This window comes from Harpia harpyja, chromosome 5 (genome assembly GCF_026419915.1).
Source record: "Harpia harpyja isolate bHarHar1 chromosome 5, bHarHar1 primary haplotype, whole genome shotgun sequence".
Classification (NCBI taxonomy): Eukaryota; Metazoa; Chordata; class Aves; order Accipitriformes; family Accipitridae; genus Harpia; species Harpia harpyja.
Window position 1 is genome coordinate 55732657 of NC_068944.1, and position 20120 is coordinate 55752776.

Genomic DNA, 20120 nt, shown 5'->3' on the forward strand with positions numbered 1-20120 from the left:
GATGTTCAGAGGAGTTGCTGTTCCCGCCGGCCAGGCAAACCTGGTGCAGGCTAATGTAAAAGGCGTGACGTCGACCGTAGCAGCAGTGTGGTGATGCTTAACAAATAGTAAAGCATGTTACACATGGGCGACTTTTCGATCGATTTGCTGTTCTGCTGGTAAGCTCGGTATTGCAGTGAGGCATAGAACGTGTCTGTGTTTTAAATTAAAGCATTTTGATCCAGACCCAAATGTGTATCTCCATGTATTTAGGTACACTGACGTCAATTACCAATCTGGCAACGAGTCTTGCTCGGAATATGGATAGGCTGTCACTGGATGAGGAGCATTACAACAGACAAGAAGAGTGGAGAAGGCAGCTTCCAGAGAGCCTGGGAGAAGGACTGAGGCAGGGGCTCTCTCGTTTAGGCATTAGCCTTCTAGGTAATGTACTATTAAATATCAAGTTGAGTGATAATACTGTTTTCTGATCTGCTCACCAGCCTTTTCTACATCTGAGTTGTAACTGCAAATTCTGTTTCGGTGTTTTCTTGTGAGAACCTCACAGTACCTATATGAGATACGGTTTCTTTTTATCAAGGTTTAGTGACTTATGTATATGTTTCTTGCTGATAAAATAATTGCAGATATAGAATGAGCTTGCACTCTCTTCGTGAAATAATATTTTCATTGGTACATGATGTATCTGAGAAGAAAGGAATAATTCTGCATTGGGCAGGGTGACTTGTAACTAAGTCAGCACAAAGACGTCATCACGCTGATGTTTACTTTCCAATAAGTTATAGGAATGCCTTCCGTACCTGCTTGGTTTTGCTGCACTGTAGATATCGGGGATTCTTGGTTTTGTCTGAAAACCGCTTGAACTTAGCGCAGATGTTAAGTAAGCTTTGATGAGGAATTCTGCTTTTACAAAGAGACCCAGATCATCCTGATTCAGTGTAATTGTATTCATCAAGCAGCCAAGTGGTTTGGTTAGAAGTGAAGATTACTCTGGCCATTTCAAAATAGTACCTAAAAATTTGAAAACTAACCCACACTGGAAAAAAATCTCTGTGAGAAGTTTTGCAGTAAGGGGCTGGATTTTCTAGGTTACTTCTACTTGTCACACAGCAAAGGAATGCAGAACTGTATTGTTTGGCAGAGTTCCTCAGTACATATTAAAGAGTATGAATCCCTTAGAGATCAAAGTGACCAAAAGCAGTCCAGTGCAAAAGGTTAGCAGAGCTGAAGCTTGAAAGGATTTGTCCTCTTTCCTAATCTTCAGTAGTGTACACAACTCCTAAATTTGCAACCGCAACCCTGAAAGCCCCAAAGAGGAAGTGGTAAAAATGTTACAAGTTTGGGTTAAGTTACTGGAAATTATTTTAAGCAATAACATTAGATGATGTGAAGCACTGTCATTTGATAATGCCTGTAAACCAGCAAGCGAGTGTCCTGGGAGAAATGTGCATAAAGGAGAAATTTCATATATTAGTAGCTACTATCCCAATAGTAAGCTGTTACTGGTGTTGCAAATCAAAGGCAGTTCGGAGAAGGTTTTATTTTTCCTTCTTGTTTTATTGGGCTAAGGGCAGTCAGGTTGAGTAGCTGAATGAAAGATTATACTTTTAGAAGCACTGTGTCAGCCTGGTGTATATGTGCTGGTGAAATGGTCTGGTGATCTTGGCTCAGTTATTAATAAGACAGCGAGATAACGTGGTGGCTGTCCCCTTCACTGACACACCAGAGCCCTTCAGAGCTAAAAGCATCAGCTGTACAGCCTGAAGCAAAGAGCAAAACTTTGTAGCTTTGGCTGTAACAAGGCAAAGTTTCTGTTGTTCAGGAAAGCCGGGAACTCGTAACATGCATGCACAAGTACGCCGTGCCTGTACCTCCCTGTGCACAAGGGTTCCGTTGTTCGTGGGAGTATGCCTGAGTTAAAAACAAAACCGAAAAAAAGAGAGTTTCAGTGTCCCTGATTTCCTAAGAAATCAGACTTCATGCTAGAAACTGAGAGCTTCATAGTAGCATTTAAACAGTGCTCCTCCGCAAGCAAGGATCTTGTTCTTACTCCTGCTGATATTATTTTAGAGATTCCTCCCTGCTAAATACCTCTGTTCTTAGCAGTGGAGGCAACAAAGCACCCAGATAAATAGCTACAGTTACTGTGTAGCTGGACGTGACAAGTATGGGACCTCTCACTAAGGGAGGAATCAGAAATATTCCACTGAATTTCTATCAGGCATAATTTTGTTATTTAAACCTGATTTTTAAAAAGCGTGGTTTTTCTGTATACACAGCAGCATTTGTGTAAATTGTGTCGAGACCGAAATGATGAATAGACCTACATTTCAATTTTTACAAATGCATCAGAAAGCTGTTTCTGTCCTGACTATTTATTTTAAAGAACATTGTGGCTTCCCCCCCAAAAAACAGTTACAGTTAAGAGGAGATATCACCATGCTGCTTTTTTTCAACAGCATGTTCAGAGTAAATGTGAACATGCTTACTCTAAAAACACTTCCACATTCTTCATACATAACAAAACGAAGCGGAGCTGCTATGTTATTTTCCCTCACAGGGATGAAGAGTTCAGGTGAGCACAGGAATGTGGAGAGCAAGACCCTTTGAGGCCGTAATTTCTATGACTTTCTAATTGTAAAATTGAGAAGTGTGGAAAACATTTCTAGGATAGTCACAGTTTGTAAAAGCCATCTGACTCATGCAAGCAGCTTAAAGAATTGCAAATGCAGATTTCATGCCTGGGCACAGGCATGTAAGAGCCCTCAGTTCACCGATACATTGTGGTATCTATACAGAAAGAAGAGTTGCATTTGTAATTTTTCTGAAAATCTGGCTCATGGTGGCCCTGATTCAGCAAAGCACTTAAGCATGTGCTTAAGAGCTTTGCTGAATCAGGGCCAAAATCATGTAGTCTTGTCTCCTCCTCAGTGCAAGTTGTTCCCTGTGGTACATTCTTAAGTGCTTTGTCCTGTCTCATTTTAAATGACTCAAGCACTGTCAGGGTGTTGTTTGATTTGATTGTTATCTTTGGCCGGCTGTCGTCGTCTTTTCTAATTTGGGGGAGACTTCTAGGTCATTTTAGTAACATTTGTGTGCAAAAAGAAGCAAAAGCTTATGACAGGTATGTGTTTTCTTTTATATGATTAGACAAAAATGCAGTGAAATCGTATTTAAAATATTTAGATGATCAGCACTCCCCACCAAGGAACTATCTTTTGCATTTTGCATGACGAGGTCAAGCTTAAAATAATAATTTATAGCCATGTAAAAGAGAATGTTGAAACTATCAGCTTGATTTTCAACTACTGGTCCTAGTGAAAAATATCATATTGAAGTAGCTCCTTTTAGGAAGTTGAGCGTTTCTGAAAAACCAAAAAGCTGACAACTATCAGAAAAGCCATTTTTTCACAATGGCAAAAGCGCTCGACATTTCAGTTACTCCTCCCTGCTTTGGGGGAAAGTGAATTGATAGTAATACTGACTGACGGTGTAACTGTGCTGCTAGGGAATGTAAAGGCTGGATTTCAGAAGCTCAAATTTTTGTTACTAAGGGTGGTCACTATTGTTCTTGCTGTGCAACTACCACTGAATCGGGGCCACCCTATCTTTGCCTATCTACAAGTGAGATACTAAGTTCCAGTGCTAATCCTGAAGGCGCGTGCTATTCCACACACTAATTCTGCAAATATGTTAATGCACACCAACAGGTGCTCTTTTCTTTTAGCTGTATTTTTACGTGATGTTTTCTGTGAGGAGACTATGCTTCAGCTGTATTTTCGGTGTGAAACACTTACAATAATCCTGAAGGACAACAGAGAAAGGAAAAGGAAGTGAAATGGTTTCAGCTTGGCTAGCTTCCAGCCTCATGGCAAAGCATGGCCAGTTTCTCCTGGTGGGGGATTTTTTCCAATTATTTCTTGGTCTGAAAGAGTTTGCCACAAAGAACCCAAGCTTTGCTAAGTTCTGTAAGCCATGCTATGTTCACCAAACATTGTCAGTCTGTGCACGAACCAGTTGCTGCCCGTAATTAAATTCTTCTTGAAGTAATACAGTGATATACTCTGAACTATCTAAATTTTGTAGTTATCAAAGTATCTTTTTTATGGTTACTGAGCAACATGTATTAACCAGAGTGCACCCCAGCTGATGTTTAGCAGATGTTACGGTGTTGCTGGAACCTCTTTGGTCCAGTAATGGAAGAATATGTTTTTGTTTTGTTACTTTAGTGTTTAATTTTATTGAGGTTTTCTTTATACATACATAATCTGTGTGTACATATGTGGACATGCATATAAAATTGAATGTCTAGGGTAAGGAAGGAAAGAAAAATGGAGGATGGTTTCATTTTAATAAAAAAAATTAATGGGCAAGGGACATTACAGAGAAGGGACAGGGACAGCAGTAGGACACCGTAGCTGTGTCTAGACTGTGAGAATGAGTGGGAAGGGAGGAACCACTACATGTGGTTCCATGCTCTGCTTCCCTGATACCCCACTGAAATCTCGGGGGAGAGACCTTCTGTGGTAAGTCCATCCAGCATGGTGCTCCTACCACTAACTTTATGTTAGAAAGAAATAAGCCACATGGACACAGGGGACATCTGCCTCACACAGTTTCTGGTGCTCGGATATGCAGTGAACCTCACGTGTGTGTCACCATTATCTCACTGCTGTTGGGTTTTGAGGTTGCTCAGCCTTTGACCTATTTTTTTCTTTCCTTTGCCCACACATGACACACAGGGAAGGAGCTGTGCAGATCTGGCTTCGCCATGCAAGGGTGGTAGGACCAGCCACTCCTTAATGAAAGGAGTCGAGTTATAGTTTATTATGTGATTTGTGACCATGACCACAGCACGTGAATAAGTTATGTCAGTAACTGGCAGTTCAAGATAAGGGATTACAAGGGGTGAGCAGAGAGGGAAAAGAAGATCATTGGCTGTATTTTTTGCAGGTAGAAAGACCGGGCTTGCAAAAGGATTTGAGGTACAAAAGGGCAATGGCTTCACAGACAAGTTCAGAGCATGCATAAAATGGCAGAATAACAAAGTGTGGAAGTACTAAACAACTGGCTAATTAAGCTATATATTATTTGGGGTACTATATAAATAATCTTATATAACACAGTCATAGCAGTTTTCATTCTGTTTCCTTGTCCTCTGGGCCTAATTCCAGCTGAGAAGTGCCTGGAGCATACCACAGGTCCTTTGGAGTAGTCTCTTATTTATTATTACCTTATAACATTGCTCAAGTGTATTGCAGTAAATAATTTACTAGTGCTAGGACTTAGGTGGATTACATTTAATAAGGCAATAACTTCTGTTCTGAAAGTGCAGTTGCTGTGGATGACCTCAATAGATAGGGTGAAGGAGGTCACAGGGTAACGTAACACTGTAACTTAGCAGAACACCAAGTATTGTTTTATGCCTTCAAATGCATCACAACTGTACAAAAGAAAAGACTGGACAAACAATCCCAATTGTGTAATGCAGTGTTGGGGTATTATTTTAGTCAAGCAGCAGGAGCAGCTGGTAAGTACTAATGAAACAGAATTGAATTGAAAATTGTATCATTTCCATGGCGTGGCATTAAGGAAACTTCATGGCCTTTGTGGTACAAAGGGTGAACATTCAGCTGCGTGCTCAGCTTCAGTGAGTGAGCTCAATAAAAAACGGGTATCGCATTAAAAATAGACCAGCATTTTCTGGGGAAACACTATACATTTATCAGTAAAGGATACACATATAGAAGTTGGAAGCAATCTGCCTAAGAGGAGAGGAAGGCATTTATGGGGGATGCAAGTTTCTTGAATTGCTGATAGATAGTATCCCAGGGACAAGGATCTGGGGAAAAGTGTGCTGCTTCTCATCCTCATCTTTTCTTTGGACAGAATACCAGTGTACAAGTACAATATTAGTTCTTGTTGTTCAAAGTCAGCAACTTCTCCATTTATCCAGTAACAGTAACTAAAACCATCTGAAAACCGGTTAGCAGCTAGCTGACTAGTGCGTGTCACGCTGGTAAACACATGGGACCAAATACCTTGGCTGTGATTGTCCAAATCTGTGGAATTATGCCTGGATTTGCTTCCACATACAAAGCAGAATCTTCAAAGATGTCTGGGTTGCAGTAAAAATGCCTGGTTACCAAAGTGACACTTGGTCCTACTCCTTAAATTATTGTTTTATCTTGATATTTGCAGCTGAGGGTGCAAACTGAGAGCTAGACGAGGAGCCTGCAAACTTGCTTTTCACTGAGCAAAGAACCTCGGATCAGGCAGACCGTTTTCTAACTGATGTCACTTTGTCCAATCCTTGTACTCTTAGTGATTTCCAAATAGCTTATCTATCAAAATTACAATAACTAGACATGTCTGTGGTTAAGTGGCTAGAGTAAACTCAAGATCAAAGAAATGTACCACCTCACATACCTGTTTACATTTAGGAAGATTTAAGTCGGAGTTCTCTGTTGATACTAAAAGCTGGGGAGGTCACTGTGTCACTTGTAAAAGTTTGACCCACGCGCATTAAAGTAAAATATGATCATTTTCACAAAAAAGTAACAAAAACTCTCAAAGTCTAATTCTGCTAATCTTAGTAATATATCAGAAGTTGCATTAGCTTATGAACATTTCTGGCAGTGGAAGAGGATATAAAAATGATCTATTGAATACAGGCAGTTTTTATTCTCATGAAGTCAATCTCAGGCTCACGTGAAAATCTCATTTCCATAGCAGCTCAAGTCTTCTCAAACTGGTGGATTTTATTCCAAGCCCAACATTTTCAGAAATGCTACACAGAATGAGCTAAATTAAACTAACTCAGCAAAAGCATTTAGCAAAAGTATTTGAAAGATGAAAACATACTGTCAAGTTAAGTGATCTGAATGTTTAAAGAAGTAAAATACATTAAAAAAAAAAAAAAGGAAGTCGAGATTTAACTTAAACTGAGGCTAAGGTATTGTTTAGCTAATTGGTCGCATGTTAAATAGCTGTATAAGAAGGGTGGGGCACAGTCTGTAATCCAAGCAACATTCAGGTCCAGTAGTAAGATTTCCTCTTATTCTGGGATATTAATCTTCGTTAATTACTGGGGACTCTTGTTTGTTCAGGTGCAATTGCTGGGATCGTGGATCAGCCAATGCAGAATTTTCAGCGGGTATCTGAGGCCCAAGCTTCAGCTGGGCATAAAGCCAGAGGGGTCATCTCGGGTGTGGGGAAAGGAATCATGGGCGTCTTCACAAAGCCCATCGGAGGGGCAGCTGAGCTCGTCTCCCAGACAGGTTACGGTGAGTTTCTCTATTTCTGACATTTCCATTTAAATTTTAAAATGCTCTTCAGATACAACCTGCTGTGTCTTACTTATTCGGCTCCGTATCTGTGTGACTAAGAGAAAGATTTAGAAATGCCACCGCTGAATAGTTATAAATGTTGTGCTGGTTTTCTTAAAAGCCATTATGTTGTGCTTCTCTCTTGTGTTACCGATCAGCGTTGTACAGCCACAGAAACACAGAATGCAGAAAGCATGAAGTAATTCCTGGAATACAGTAGAATTAGTTACAGAAACATATGTGCTTACAAAAGAGTTTTTGACATAAAAGTATTAGAGCAACACTATATCCAATTAGAGTGTTATTTTGAAATTGCTTTGTTATGGCAAGGAAACAGTTGTCCTATCGCTACACAAAGAGAGAGTTATGTTCCTGGGAGAAAGAAGTGAGTCATGTAGTGGGAGCATCCCCTTTAACTGGAGAGCTGTGAGAAGACAGTCCTGGTTTTGGATACACGGGTAACCTTTTAACAACCAGAGGTGGGTTTTCCGGCTAGACTGAGCACTTAGTGGCAGTGGTGGTGCATCCTTTCAGATTGATGTGAATACTTCTGGAAGACCAAAAACTGTAAAAGATAAAAATAAAATATCAAAATACACTAATTTCTTTGCTTCCAGTATCAATAAATCTAAGCTGTTGGTCCGGATATTTAAAAGAGGGGGGGAAGTCAGGGAAGAAAAGCAGGGAGACCTGTTGATACAAGGACAATGTGTCAATAATTTTGCTTCACTAATTACACTGCACAAATCTTGAATATTTAAGCCTTTAATCGCTAGCAATATTTATCTTTGTGATGTGTTGATTAGAATACGAGCAGTTCTCCTAGGGCTTAAGTTTAGGATATTGTTTCCATGCTTCCCATTACATTCAGACCTTATTCCTTGAAGCAATCTATTTAAAGAAATAATGAAACATTTAATTATTACAATTCTTTCAAAATAACTTTATCTTGTTTGCATGAGTGTAAATAATAACTCTTCTCCTGAATTATGCATCCTGTAGGTATAAAACCGGTATCAGTAAAATCAGAAACTTTTGTCTGTTGTTGGCTGCCTGTATGTTGTTTTTGCTGCCCATGGCATTATTCTTTCTAGATTTAATTCCACTGCAGTCTTTATCAAGAAACTTGTAGCAGTAGAGGGTCACTTTTCATTGCAGATATGGCATACAAGACATCATGTTTTCCATGAGCATGTGACAAAAAGAGTTAGCCAGGAAAAAACATAAAAACTGTATCAATAATAGCTGACAGTGCGTGAGAGGAAAACACACAAAAGTTCAAGTAACTCTTACCCACAACTGAATTGGAAGTGGGACCATGCCTCTTGGGGGGGACCGAGGGGTGGGGGACCACACAGAAATAAACACATGTTCTCTCTTTCTCCATCTGTAAATAACATTTTCACTCACATAATGCTGAGAACCTCGGTAAGCCAACTGTTACAACTGGGATGCTGCTTTTAAGTATTACCATCAACATGTGTGCTAAAAATTAAAGGTTTTTTTTTTTCAGCGCTGATGTTTTGTTTAAATTATTATCCATTGTGTAAAAAGGAATCTAAGTTATTGACACCCTTATGCAAAAATGCCTTTTGCTTCAATGGAATGCTTAATTAGACAAAAGACAATTTCTTTGTTTATTTAAAGAGTAACTTTGCACTAAACCGTATAACACTAGTGCTTGCTGTGTAACCTACTTGCTGTCTTGTAAGAATTTTTAAAACTACTTAATTTGTGAATTTTTTTGCAACCCACTCATTCTTTCTGGTGACCGTACCTCATCTTTAAAGGTTTACAAGCCATCTGAAAGCATACATACTGTATCATCTTCAGCTTTGGATAGTCTATTTAGAAACCTGTTTAACTGCTTCTTGTAGTCTCCATTCTGTGCTGGCACTAAGAAGAATTCACAATAAACCAGATGCCCCAGGAGATCTCATAAATGTATACGGATCTGTGTTTAACAGCTGGATTAAGTAACTGAACGTTTGAATACAGTATCTAGGAAAACTTGCCTTCTAATTTGTACCGATTGTGACACGTACATGGAAGTATTTTAATATTAAGCAAGAAAGTTAACAATGGTCTTGATTTTTTCTACATAAATCCTAAGTGATGTGTCCGATCCTACTCTGAAATGATGGCTCTCAGGAGCATTATGTTTCTCTTGATTGCAAGTGTATGGCTGATTTTTAGAACACGCAGTGGGGTTTTTTTGTTGCTTGCTAATGCAAGATCACTGGGGTTAAGTGCACAACTCTTGCATTGTAATATTTAATGAATTATCTTGACTACAGCTTCCAAAGATGTGACATCATTTTGGATCTGCACTGTTTTATGAACTGCTCTAAACAGATGACATCACTGCAGCATGTAACTGTTTTGTAGAAAACAACTACTAAAAAACTTAAATTCTCTTACCACAGGTATTTTGCATGGAGCTGGACTTTCTCAGCTTCCCAAGCAGCGCTCTCATCCAAATGATCAACATGTTGAGCAGGCTCCAAACAGCCACGTCAAATATGTCTGGTAAAATTATTTAGACACTTGCTCATTTTTACATCCACATTGTTTATTAATAGGTCCTGGCCTGTGGTCAAGTTAACAGGCTGCTTCCCTAGGAAAGGCTGAGTTACGGCAGTTTGTTTAGGAACATTAAACACAAAGGTAGTGCATAGAAACCCAGTCTGCAAATGATGGGCTGCTGATCTCCTTCCAGCTTTGGAACTACAGAGCTGATCTTTATTTAATGGCATTCAGTGAGTTCTTACTTATTTATCATTGCACCGAGCCCAAGAAAAATACTGCACATCTCCAGAAACAGCTGTTAGTGAAGATAGGTTTATTTTCTGCACCAAATTTGTAAGCCACTTCTCAGGGTAATTTTTCTATTAGGATGGGAAATAGGCTGACCTAGCACGGTTATTAGACCAATCTTGCAGTGAATGATTAAGGAGTTTTGATAAGTAACAGTTTTACATTTATTCTCTAAATCTTAAGTCTTACATCTTTCAGTAATGGAGATTTGGAATATACTCCCTGGCTTATTTTATATTTGTAGGTGATAGCTACAGGCTTAAGTAAAAACATTAGTGTTTTACAAAAGAAGTCCTGGAGGATCCAATGCATAACACTGACTAATTCTTTTGGTTTGGGGTTTTTTTTTTTTTCTTTTCCCCTTGATAACGCAGGAAAATGCTGCAATCTCTAGGAAGGCCAGAGGTCCATATGGCCTTAGATGTCATGATTGTGAGTGGATCAGGCCAGCAGCATGAAGGCTGCTTGCTGCTCACCTCAGAGGTGCTCTTTGTGGTCAGCATCAGTGAAGACACGCAGCAGCAGGCATTCCCTGTGACTGAAATCGATTGTCTGGAAGATGATCAGCAAAAAGACCTGCTGAAGGTGCAGCTAAAACAACAGAGACTGCCCTCTGATTTGGAGGTAAAGACTTCAATACGATTTTCATTCAAAGATAAAGTTACACTGATGATGATGCTTTTGGCAACAGGCATTCTCACCTTTGGGTGGGGAGGCCAGAGGTCTAAGTGCCAAACCAGGAGACCTGCTGTTTTCATGCACCTCATAGCTGACTGTGTTGCCCTTTGAATGAAAGGGACATGTCTCCTCCCTTCTGTCCTCTTATTGATCATGACATTTCACATCTGTGACAGCAATTTTCTGAGGGAAAAAGTAGAGGAAGTCTAGGTTCTTAGTAAACACCACCTCTTTTCTGAAGAGGTTCTCATGGCTACATGTGCGTGAGGTGTTTATTGTTTGGCAAGTCAGCATTGCTGCCTGTGCCTACAAAGTCACAGCAAGAACAGTTCCTTTTATTCTTCTGTGAATTCTGTTTTAGCAGTTCAGTGGTGCTGATGCGTGCTCCTATCAGCATGTTTCTTATCTTGCCACTTCCAATGCAGTGGTCTTGCTTGGCTGCTAGCTGTATTCGCTTCCTTAGATCTTCCTTCTGCAAATGCTAACTTTAAAATGGATCAGTTCTTGTGCTGAGATTGGATGCACCAAGCATTTGCCAGTAAGAGCATAAATCCTTCATCTTCATATTGAAAGATCCCTAAGCCATTTGAATACTGAGGTTTTGGATTAATTATCTTCTTTTAATGGTAGAAGAATGTTATATTTTTACACTTTTGGGAAACAATGTTTATTGTATTAAATTCTCAAGTGGAATCATATGAGAGATCATTTCAAAAACAAACACGCGTGTCCCGGTTGTTTTTATAAAAGTGTGTCAGGTAGTTCATAGACTGCTATACCAGAAACTTCTCTGTTTCAAATAGAAGAAAAGAACATGTAAAGCCCCATGAAGTAAGAGTTGTGCCAAAAAGCAGGGGAGGCTTCAGCACCTTCAGTAAAATCATAACTTTGCTGAAGTCACTGAAGAGTTTTGCCATCGATTCCAGCACAGCAAGGACTTCATCTGTGTCATGACAGCGCTTGGATTTTTTTGTGAAAGCTTTTTTTAGGGCTGAATTCTCTATTTACATTTATTGTCTTTCCACTAACCTCAGTCTCACAGAGTGCTGTTGACTGAAGTTGCCTTCTCTCACCACAGAGCTACATGAGGCATTACTTAAATTTTGATGCAAGTGGGCAAAGCTCAGCTTTTTTATCCCTGAGTGCTGAGCGGTTGCTGGAGGCATGCATCAGACTGAATCCAGAGTATCCTGCTCAGTTCAGAGCTACTGTCCTGGAGGGAAGAGGAAGATAATTTGTTCTCCCTAAGGCATTTGATGCACTCAACCCATCCTAACCCTAACTTTAGCACCAGCCCAGGTCTTTTTCTATGAGGCTGTAGTGTGATGGCTCTTGGTTTTGTATCTGGTTATCCAAGGGGTGAGGAGTAGGCTGCTGCTCTGGGGGAAGGGCTGCTTGCCCAAAGGTTGCTTGATGAGGCAGAGGGGCTGCCTGTCTGGGTGAAGGGAAGACAAGGGACAGGGAGCCTAATTCTAGTCCCCACAGCTGCTGCAGCTGGGAACATATAGGACTTCTGGGCAAGCGGCTCCTCTACATGCAGAGCGCAAACCTACATGGCATGTGCAGAGTCCAGCATTCCCACATACACATGCGTTTTGTACACGCAGTGAATGTGACCTGCTTTGGAAGTAGTGGACCAAATACATGGTTTTTTCTGAAGTTCTGGATAGAAATATGGGAGTCCGACTCCTAGCAATGCCGGCGGCTGTAAGCCTTGAGCCACCCAGCCTCAGTACACAATCTCTTTTGCTGACACGGGCTCTTGAGAATGCAGTGAAAATGTATGGCATGATAAAAGTGGTGAAGAGTGCCTGTGGCCCAGATGGAGCAAAGTCAGTGACTGCAAGACAGCAAAAGCTGAGTGATGCTGTACAAAACAGACCCGGCAAAATATTCCTTCAGAATGCAGATGCTGGTGCTGACATTTGTGTGAAAATTTAAAGAAATGTGCTATAAGGAGGAGCAGTTGAAAGTAAGGCAGACAAGAATAAGAAAGCTTAAATTTTTTGATGCTGAGGCAACTACACAATAAAAGATTCCAAAAGCTCCATAAAGTTTTCGTAATTACCTAGAGTAATTTCATACTTAGTAATTTCCTTCCTGCAGCTAAGCATGTCAGTTCTGTGGTGCTTGAGCTGTTGTGTGCAGCACTGGTGCTTGTGGGAGCCAGGGCTGCCCCTTCAGCTCCCCAACAACAGTTTCTAAAAACAATTTGAATGTAATTAGGAAAAGGAACCTTAGGAGCAGCAAGCTGTGACTTGCAGGTGAGCAGCCTCAGAGCTGCAGACCTACACCTACACAGACATGATTCCTAAGTATTAATGGTAGGCCATCTTGTTGCACTGAAGATGTCCTCAACTGAAGTGCAGACACATCTGTATGTGAAGACGTTAGTAAAGATGGCCAGAATTTTTAGTCGGAAAATGCCCGGTCAGGTCAACCAAAATATTATGGTGAGCTTAGCAAAATAGAGGTGATGTTACCAAACGTAAATTATGTCTATTTTTCTGATAAATTTAGTCAAAGATGCTAGAAATAATACAACAAATTGAAACATTTCATTTCAATTTTATAAAAATCCACTTTTTTGTCTTATTGCTCACAAAAATAATTGCCAAAAGTTTTGGTTTGGCTCTGCCCAAAACAGTTTCTCCCCCTTCCCTCTCCTCAGCTTCTTGGAACTATTAGGAAACAAAACATGAGTTATTCTACAGCTGTAATCACCAGAGATGTTGACTCCTTCAGCAATAGGTTTGCCTGATGGCTTGTTCATCTCCACAGTATATAACTTAATCCACCTGACTAGGAATACCCTGGATGGATTCTTGCAAACTGACACTGACAACATTGTTATTGAAAGGGAAGGATTAATTGTACTTGGATTGTCTTCCAAAGTAATTGAGACAGTGCTTGCTTCCAGACAGACATCAAACTCAAAAGGCCTGCTCTTCCAGCTGCTCCTGGTATAGCTCATAATGTCAAGAAGACAGCAAAAAATTGAAGGGTCCTGGACTTTCAGATATTCCAGAATTTCTTTGTAATGATCTGCAGCAGGTTTTCTTGATAGTGCTACATGTTATCATCTCTGGAGCTGAAAACCAGTCTCTGGATTTTTCAAAGCAGTGAAAAAAACCCTAGAGAACCGGATCTCCTTAGTCAGTGTGCACAAAGCAGCCCATTAGTGCTACCCACACATCTGGACTGCACAACAAAGGTGCTGTAACCACCACAGAGTTAGGATTGCTGAAGGCTGCTTCTTTATAAGCTGTAATGGGAGGAATTTTAGAAAAAATCTGGAGTTCTTAATCCAAAAGTACAGCCTTCTAGCATGAAAGGACACGATAACTTTAAGATTCCTCTAGCAGGTGCATTAAGCAGCCCTTGACTAAGTTTTGATTCATTGAATGGTCTGGCTGTTAACATTATAGTTGTTCAAAGTAGTGGGTTAAGGCACTTAGTGACAATGTTAGGTCCCATTTAGGAAAAAATGTAGAATAACAGCAATTCCAACTTTCTGTTGTTGTCCTGACAATATAAGCTAAACTGAAACTGGCTGGAGAAGCAGGCGGTTGCAGATGAAGTAATCTGGAAGCAAGTAGGGTCCCAGTTACTTTGGAAGACCATCCAAGTGCAGTTAATATTTCCTCCTGAGTAATTATGCTGTACCTGTGGGATTTAGCCTGGAGCTGAATGAAGAACGGTTCACAAGAGTAGGTGAGTGGGATGCCAGCACCCTTTCCATCTCCTTTGATAACTTGGGTCTTTTCGTCAGTGTGGAGGCAGAACTGTAACCCAGCTTCCCCTGGGCTTACCTTCCTTGAAGTAGAAACCAGGAAAAAATGTGGAGCCACCTACATGCAAGATTTACCCCATAACTTAAAATCTAGTTTACATAGGCGGTGGTACTTTAGTGTATTTCTCTCCTTTCAACTGGTAAAACAGACTGACTGCTGAGATACTTTTTGGGTGCCACCAGACTGAAGATGTGGTTCAGACACCATTCTCCACTGTTAGCCGTGAGTCTGCTGCAGCAGTCTGCCTTCTGATTTTTCCTTCCCTTCAAGGTCATTCATGGACACCACACTCTCCTCTGCCTGTTTCATCATTTCCGCTGTTTCTAGGCACAGGCTCCAACCTTCAGCTTCTGAGCTTGTTCGTGAGCCTGCTTCCTTTAGCATTTTTGTGGTGATGATTGAAAACAGGAGTGTTTCTGCTTGCTGATCAGCAAATCCATGTCCAAAGGCATAGTAAAAAAAATAGAGGGGACTGTTTTGATTTGGATGTGACATCTGTCACTATCTATCAATCATATTAATTCTTTCTTCAAATAGGCAATGGTTTGTATAAAATGAGCCTTGCAGTCCAGAGATGTGGCAAGATATTGATTGTGGATGTTAAACTGAATCCAATGGCACTGGTTGAAAATACCATCACATCCAGTGAGGCATGTGTAAAACTCCCTGAAAGACAGTCAGAAGATAGCAGTCTTTGAATCCTTAGCATGACATCCAACAAAGACGTCTTAAACCTTACAAAACTGAAACTGGTCAGCAGTTCTCCAAGTGTAAATAAGGAAGCATCAAAGCCTAGCCCTAGGATAGGTTCTGCCTTTTTGTTCATTGTCATATTTTGGAAATAACTTCTATGCTGAATGACTTTGCTAGCGATACTACTGTAGCATGCACGGTGGTATTTCTGAAATAATACATTTTTTGAAACCATGCAACTAGCTTGATGCCTGCTTGCATGCTTTCCCTTCTCAAGCTAGTCATAGTCATCTTCAATTTCTTCTTCAAAAAAAGGGCACAGCAGATTGATCTTCCAAAGCCAGGCTTGCCCATGGCTCTTCATCTAACACTTTATCTGGTTGGAACCATATGGTAGATGCCACCTTTCTGTTGACAGTATTTGCTTTACTGTAATTTTTTCCACTAGAGTAGGTTACTTGCATCCCCCTTGGTAGAGCCTTGAACCTCTACATATTTCAGCCTGTAAAAAGGGATTTCTTCAGAGGAGTCCTTCCAACTCATTGTGGTGGAAAAGGCAGTTTGCATAGACACCTTTATTTCTTCTCCAGAAATGACACACCAAAACCATCTTTAGTAGTAAACCCCTTTTGTTTAAAAAAATGTAATTGTGTGGGTCCTCTGACCCAGCATGGCTTTTTGGCTACCAGAAACAGATGGATTTATCCTGTCATAGAAGGTAGCTTCTAGTCTTTATTTTAAATCAAGTAAGTTAAAGACTTCTTAAACTTAACTGCCCAGGTGTAGCTATGGGCTCTTTAATTGTACTTCATGAGACAATGTTTTTGCTAATTAGAATTGCTATCTGATAAGCACTGCCAAGAGCTACTGGCTTTTTTCTAAAAGGGGTTCAGATGTTTTCCTGTCTACAAAGAGTTGATCTGTTGTAAAGATATACTCTTGACCAACGTGTCCATCCCTGAAGTCTCTAAAGATACTGCTTACATTTTCTATGGCAGAGTTAGAGCTTCTCAGAAGTGTCCAAAACAGCAAAGGAGAGGACAAAGCCACCAAGCACTAAACTATGGGAGAACACTGTTGATTAAAACATCCATTAAACTATTGTTAAGAAAGATCCCAGGGAGGAAGATTTTTAACTACAGAAAGTAATGTGGAAGTTATTGTCCTTACTACTAAGTTCAGTTACTGTCAATTACTCAGTAATTATTTTATCTTATCTGATTTCAGGCAGATGGAGCTAGAGAGAGACTATCAGAACAACAGTACAACCGCCTGGTGGAGTACATCACAAAGACATCTTATCACCTCACTCCCAGCACCGCGACAGTGCCAGCATTGCAAACTGTGGCTACCGAACACCTTCCAACTATAACAAAAACATACCAATATGTAGTTGATAAAAATTTTGCCCAAGTATTCATTAGCAAATTCACCATGGTGAAAAATAAAGCCTTGAGGAAAGGATTTAATTAATAGTTATTTGTGGTGAGTATAGTAATACCTTACCGTTTTGAAAGTAATGCTTTCTCTGCAGTAACCTACATCAAGTAGAGATGCATGTAATTTTTTAAGAGGTAGGAGATGATAACAAAGTTAAGCCCAATAGGTCTTCTAATCTTGACAACATTCCTGCTCCCTAGCCAGATACTAGTGCTGGAAGGAAAGTGTTCTAGCAAATGAATAAAGTGAAAAGGAACAGCCTTGGACTATAGCTCAATCAAAATCCTTTTTCTTTACAATAACCAAAAATCAGAGAATAAGGAAAAATTGCATGCATACAGACATTTTTGCCACACACACAAAATGTGTATCAATACCTACTACATCATATTTTAGGGTCTGCCAGTTTCTGTTATAAACCAGGTTTATAACTCAGCTGTAAAAACTTGCTCAAGGCTGGGCCTTCCCCACACACACGCGCTCCCCCCAACATGTACATCCTGAGGCAAAACGTTTTCCCCCACTAAATCTGAAAAAGCCAGTGTGGCTGGTTTAAGTTACTAGTGACAGCTGGGTTTTAGCACCACTTTAACCTTAAAATAGCTTCCTTTATTTGACTGAAGTTTTGCAGGACGTTAGTCCTTAATGTAAACTAGTGCCTTTGTGTGGTTTGGAGAACAAAACATGAACTACAACATTAATTTATTTTTAAAACTGTCTGTATACAGAAACTTTATTTTATCCACCATCAAATTTTCAGGACTTTCAATGTATATATGACTGTGCATTGTCTGGTTGTTAGCTGGAAGCCAGTAACACACAGTTCAAAAATTTAAGAAACACAGCTTAGTCTCCTTAAAATCTACCAAAAATCTATAAGCTCAACGTAACATAGATGTGCAGGTACTAAGTATAGTATAGCCTTGTTGGGTCTCGCTTACTTCTGATCTGCCACCACTACATAGTACATGCTCAGTTAAGCCCCAGCTCATTTTATGGTTATCATCTTATCATCTTTGAACAGATAAAACCAGGGATATTTAAAAGCATGACCTTTCAAACATGTTTGTGCTAAGCAAAGTGAGGTTTTTTTTTTTTTCCCCAAGTTGATCAAAGAGTATGGACCCACAGGCGCCAATTACATCGTTAATGATGCCACCACAATACACTTATGATGCTAAACACATCAAGACAAATGAGCTTTCTAAGTGTCTTACTTTTCAGATGTTTTACAGTTTGTAGTAGACAAGAAATCACTGGCTCCAGGCACAGTTAGATTACTTTATAAACCAAATCTGACTATGGCAGTTTTATTTCAAAAAACAAACATTTACTTGGTTTTCAACTATATGTGAGTTACTTTTTTCCCCTTTTCTATGTACTTACAGACATGAATTTTGTCTGGGGATTCCTGAACATGGCCGGCATTGGAGACAAGAACTGGAATAAAATCTGATCATCGTTTGGAGCAGATACATATGCTTTATAGTTAATAACTTCTATGCATACTTGATATGACCAAATGCACAGTAAATAAGAATGTAGTAACTGCAATGTTTTTCTCGTGAGCTCTGTTTTGTTAAAAGATATTTCTAAAAGCCGTGTCTCTTGTGTACTGAAAATACAGAAGCCTGGGATCTGCATTGTCCTTTTCTGACTGTGAAACAAGCCCATCCATTATCAACATTTCATACAGTGTATGTATATACACACATGCTTCATTCCTGAATATTTTATGGAAATAGTTTAATACTTCTAATTTTGCATATTGGTGGATAAATTGTAATATAATGAGATTGTTTAAAGATAATAAAGCTATTCCTATAATACTTGTTTTTGTGAGCTATTTGGTCATTCAGTTACAGGGTAACGAACAGGTCACTGTGTAGAATAATGACAGACATACAAGCTTCATGTAGACCCCCTTAGATTCCAGTTGGTCGCTGGACTTCGTCATGTACCAGAAAATGCAATAGATCATGACAGTACTTTGGAAGTAAAAACTGATGATGACCTTGCCAAAAAACGTGTGCTGAAAAGTTTTATGCTTTTGTGACTAACTGAATCAAAACAGCACTGTAGTCACCATTTCAATTAGACTAATCTGTTCATTATTTTATGTGGTACACAAACCAGCCAAGAGGATGCAAACACACCTGTAAAAAAAATGAGGGAAGGCAGCAGTTTAATTTCTCAAAGTTTGTAGATTGCAGCTATTGTTTAAGATACATTTGTGTTTTTCCTGAATTATATTCTCTTGGGATAAACACTTGCTTGAATTACAGTCTTCTTCAGTGAATTAAGCTAGCATCTTTACTGCATTAGGCAGGTTCTTTCTCCCCCTTCTGACCACATGTATGGAAACACGTGTGGAGACAGCATATAAATCAGCCTCTCCTACATGAGAGCTGTGTGAACTATGAAAACAAAGTTGTCCAAAGAGCAGCTGCCTGTACTTAGCTGCTAAAGCACTCCAATGTGTATTCTTAAAACATGCCTACTCTCATAATGCTCTTTAGACCTGGAGAGCTCACAACTTCCAATCTATCTTTTTAGTTTGCTTCCAGAACAATCAATCATTCCTCAAACACTCAAGAATAAAGTAAGCCAGCCAAAAATGTGAAGGCATGATCAGGCTTATACACGGCAAGACCTTTCCCAAAGTAGTTTAGGTCAAACAATTCCTTTTTATGTATTATACTTCATACATAAATATAGCAAAAACCTTTACAGACAGTTGGGCTGGTCTCACTGCAGACAAGCATGTTTTTCAGCTGTGCATCTCCTAGAAACAGCATGCCGGACCCTGTAACAGGCAGCTGATTAGGGTCTAACTCACACAGGGCTTTCTTGTACTGTGCTAAGTCCTGCTCCCAATTGTTTGTGAGACAGGATTAGCTGACCTCTTGAGGGCAAAGGCAAAAAGAAAAAAAGAACGGGGGTGGGGGCTGGGGGATTGATGCGTTGGTACTGATTTCAGAAAAGAAGGTTAGCCCTTCTGGCCTATTCCTACGTTAGGTACCCAGCTTTGCCCTCCTTCCCACTCCAGAGGAAAGCAAGCTATGGGTTGGTTGGCATTGCCTGCTGAAAGGAAATACTTGCTTTGCAGCCATTGTGAAATCACAGTATATACAGAAAGCAACAATTAATTATAACCTACAGACTTTCAAAGCACAGACAAAAGTTAGCACTCACCTTTCGTTGTTGTGGTTGAATCCATTTAGCCAGAAACATCTTCGAGCTCTGCTGTATGGTCAAAGAGCCACAGTCAGTTAGTTACAAAACTCTCATTTCTTTAAATCAATATGTGTGCTGGTAACTGAAGGAACACAGACTGCAACAACAACTGCCCTTGGCCGTAACAGTTTAG

General features: G+C 39.9%; 1 protein-coding gene across 6 annotated transcripts in view; it reads left to right on the forward strand.

The window, feature by feature from the left end:
• Positions 1-18391, forward strand: part of VPS13B (vacuolar protein sorting 13 homolog B) — a 486767-nt gene extending 468376 nt beyond the window's left edge. For 5 of the 6 annotated variants that reach the window (XM_052788600.1, XM_052788599.1, XM_052788602.1 and 2 more), the window contains exons 58-63: positions 253-423; positions 7110-7286; positions 9755-9857; positions 10520-10769; positions 16538-16792; positions 18139-18391. In XM_052788600.1, the coding sequence (XP_052644560.1) occupies positions 253-423; positions 7110-7286; positions 9755-9857; positions 10520-10769; positions 16538-16783 (947 nt within the window). In that variant the 3' untranslated portion in view covers positions 16784-16792; positions 18139-18391. Of the gene's footprint in view, positions 1-252; positions 424-7109; positions 7287-9754; positions 9858-10519; positions 10770-16537; positions 16796-18138 lie in introns of all 6 variants that reach the window. The other variant, XM_052788598.1, reaches the window with a different exon arrangement.
• Positions 18392-20120: the final 1729 nt, after the last annotated feature.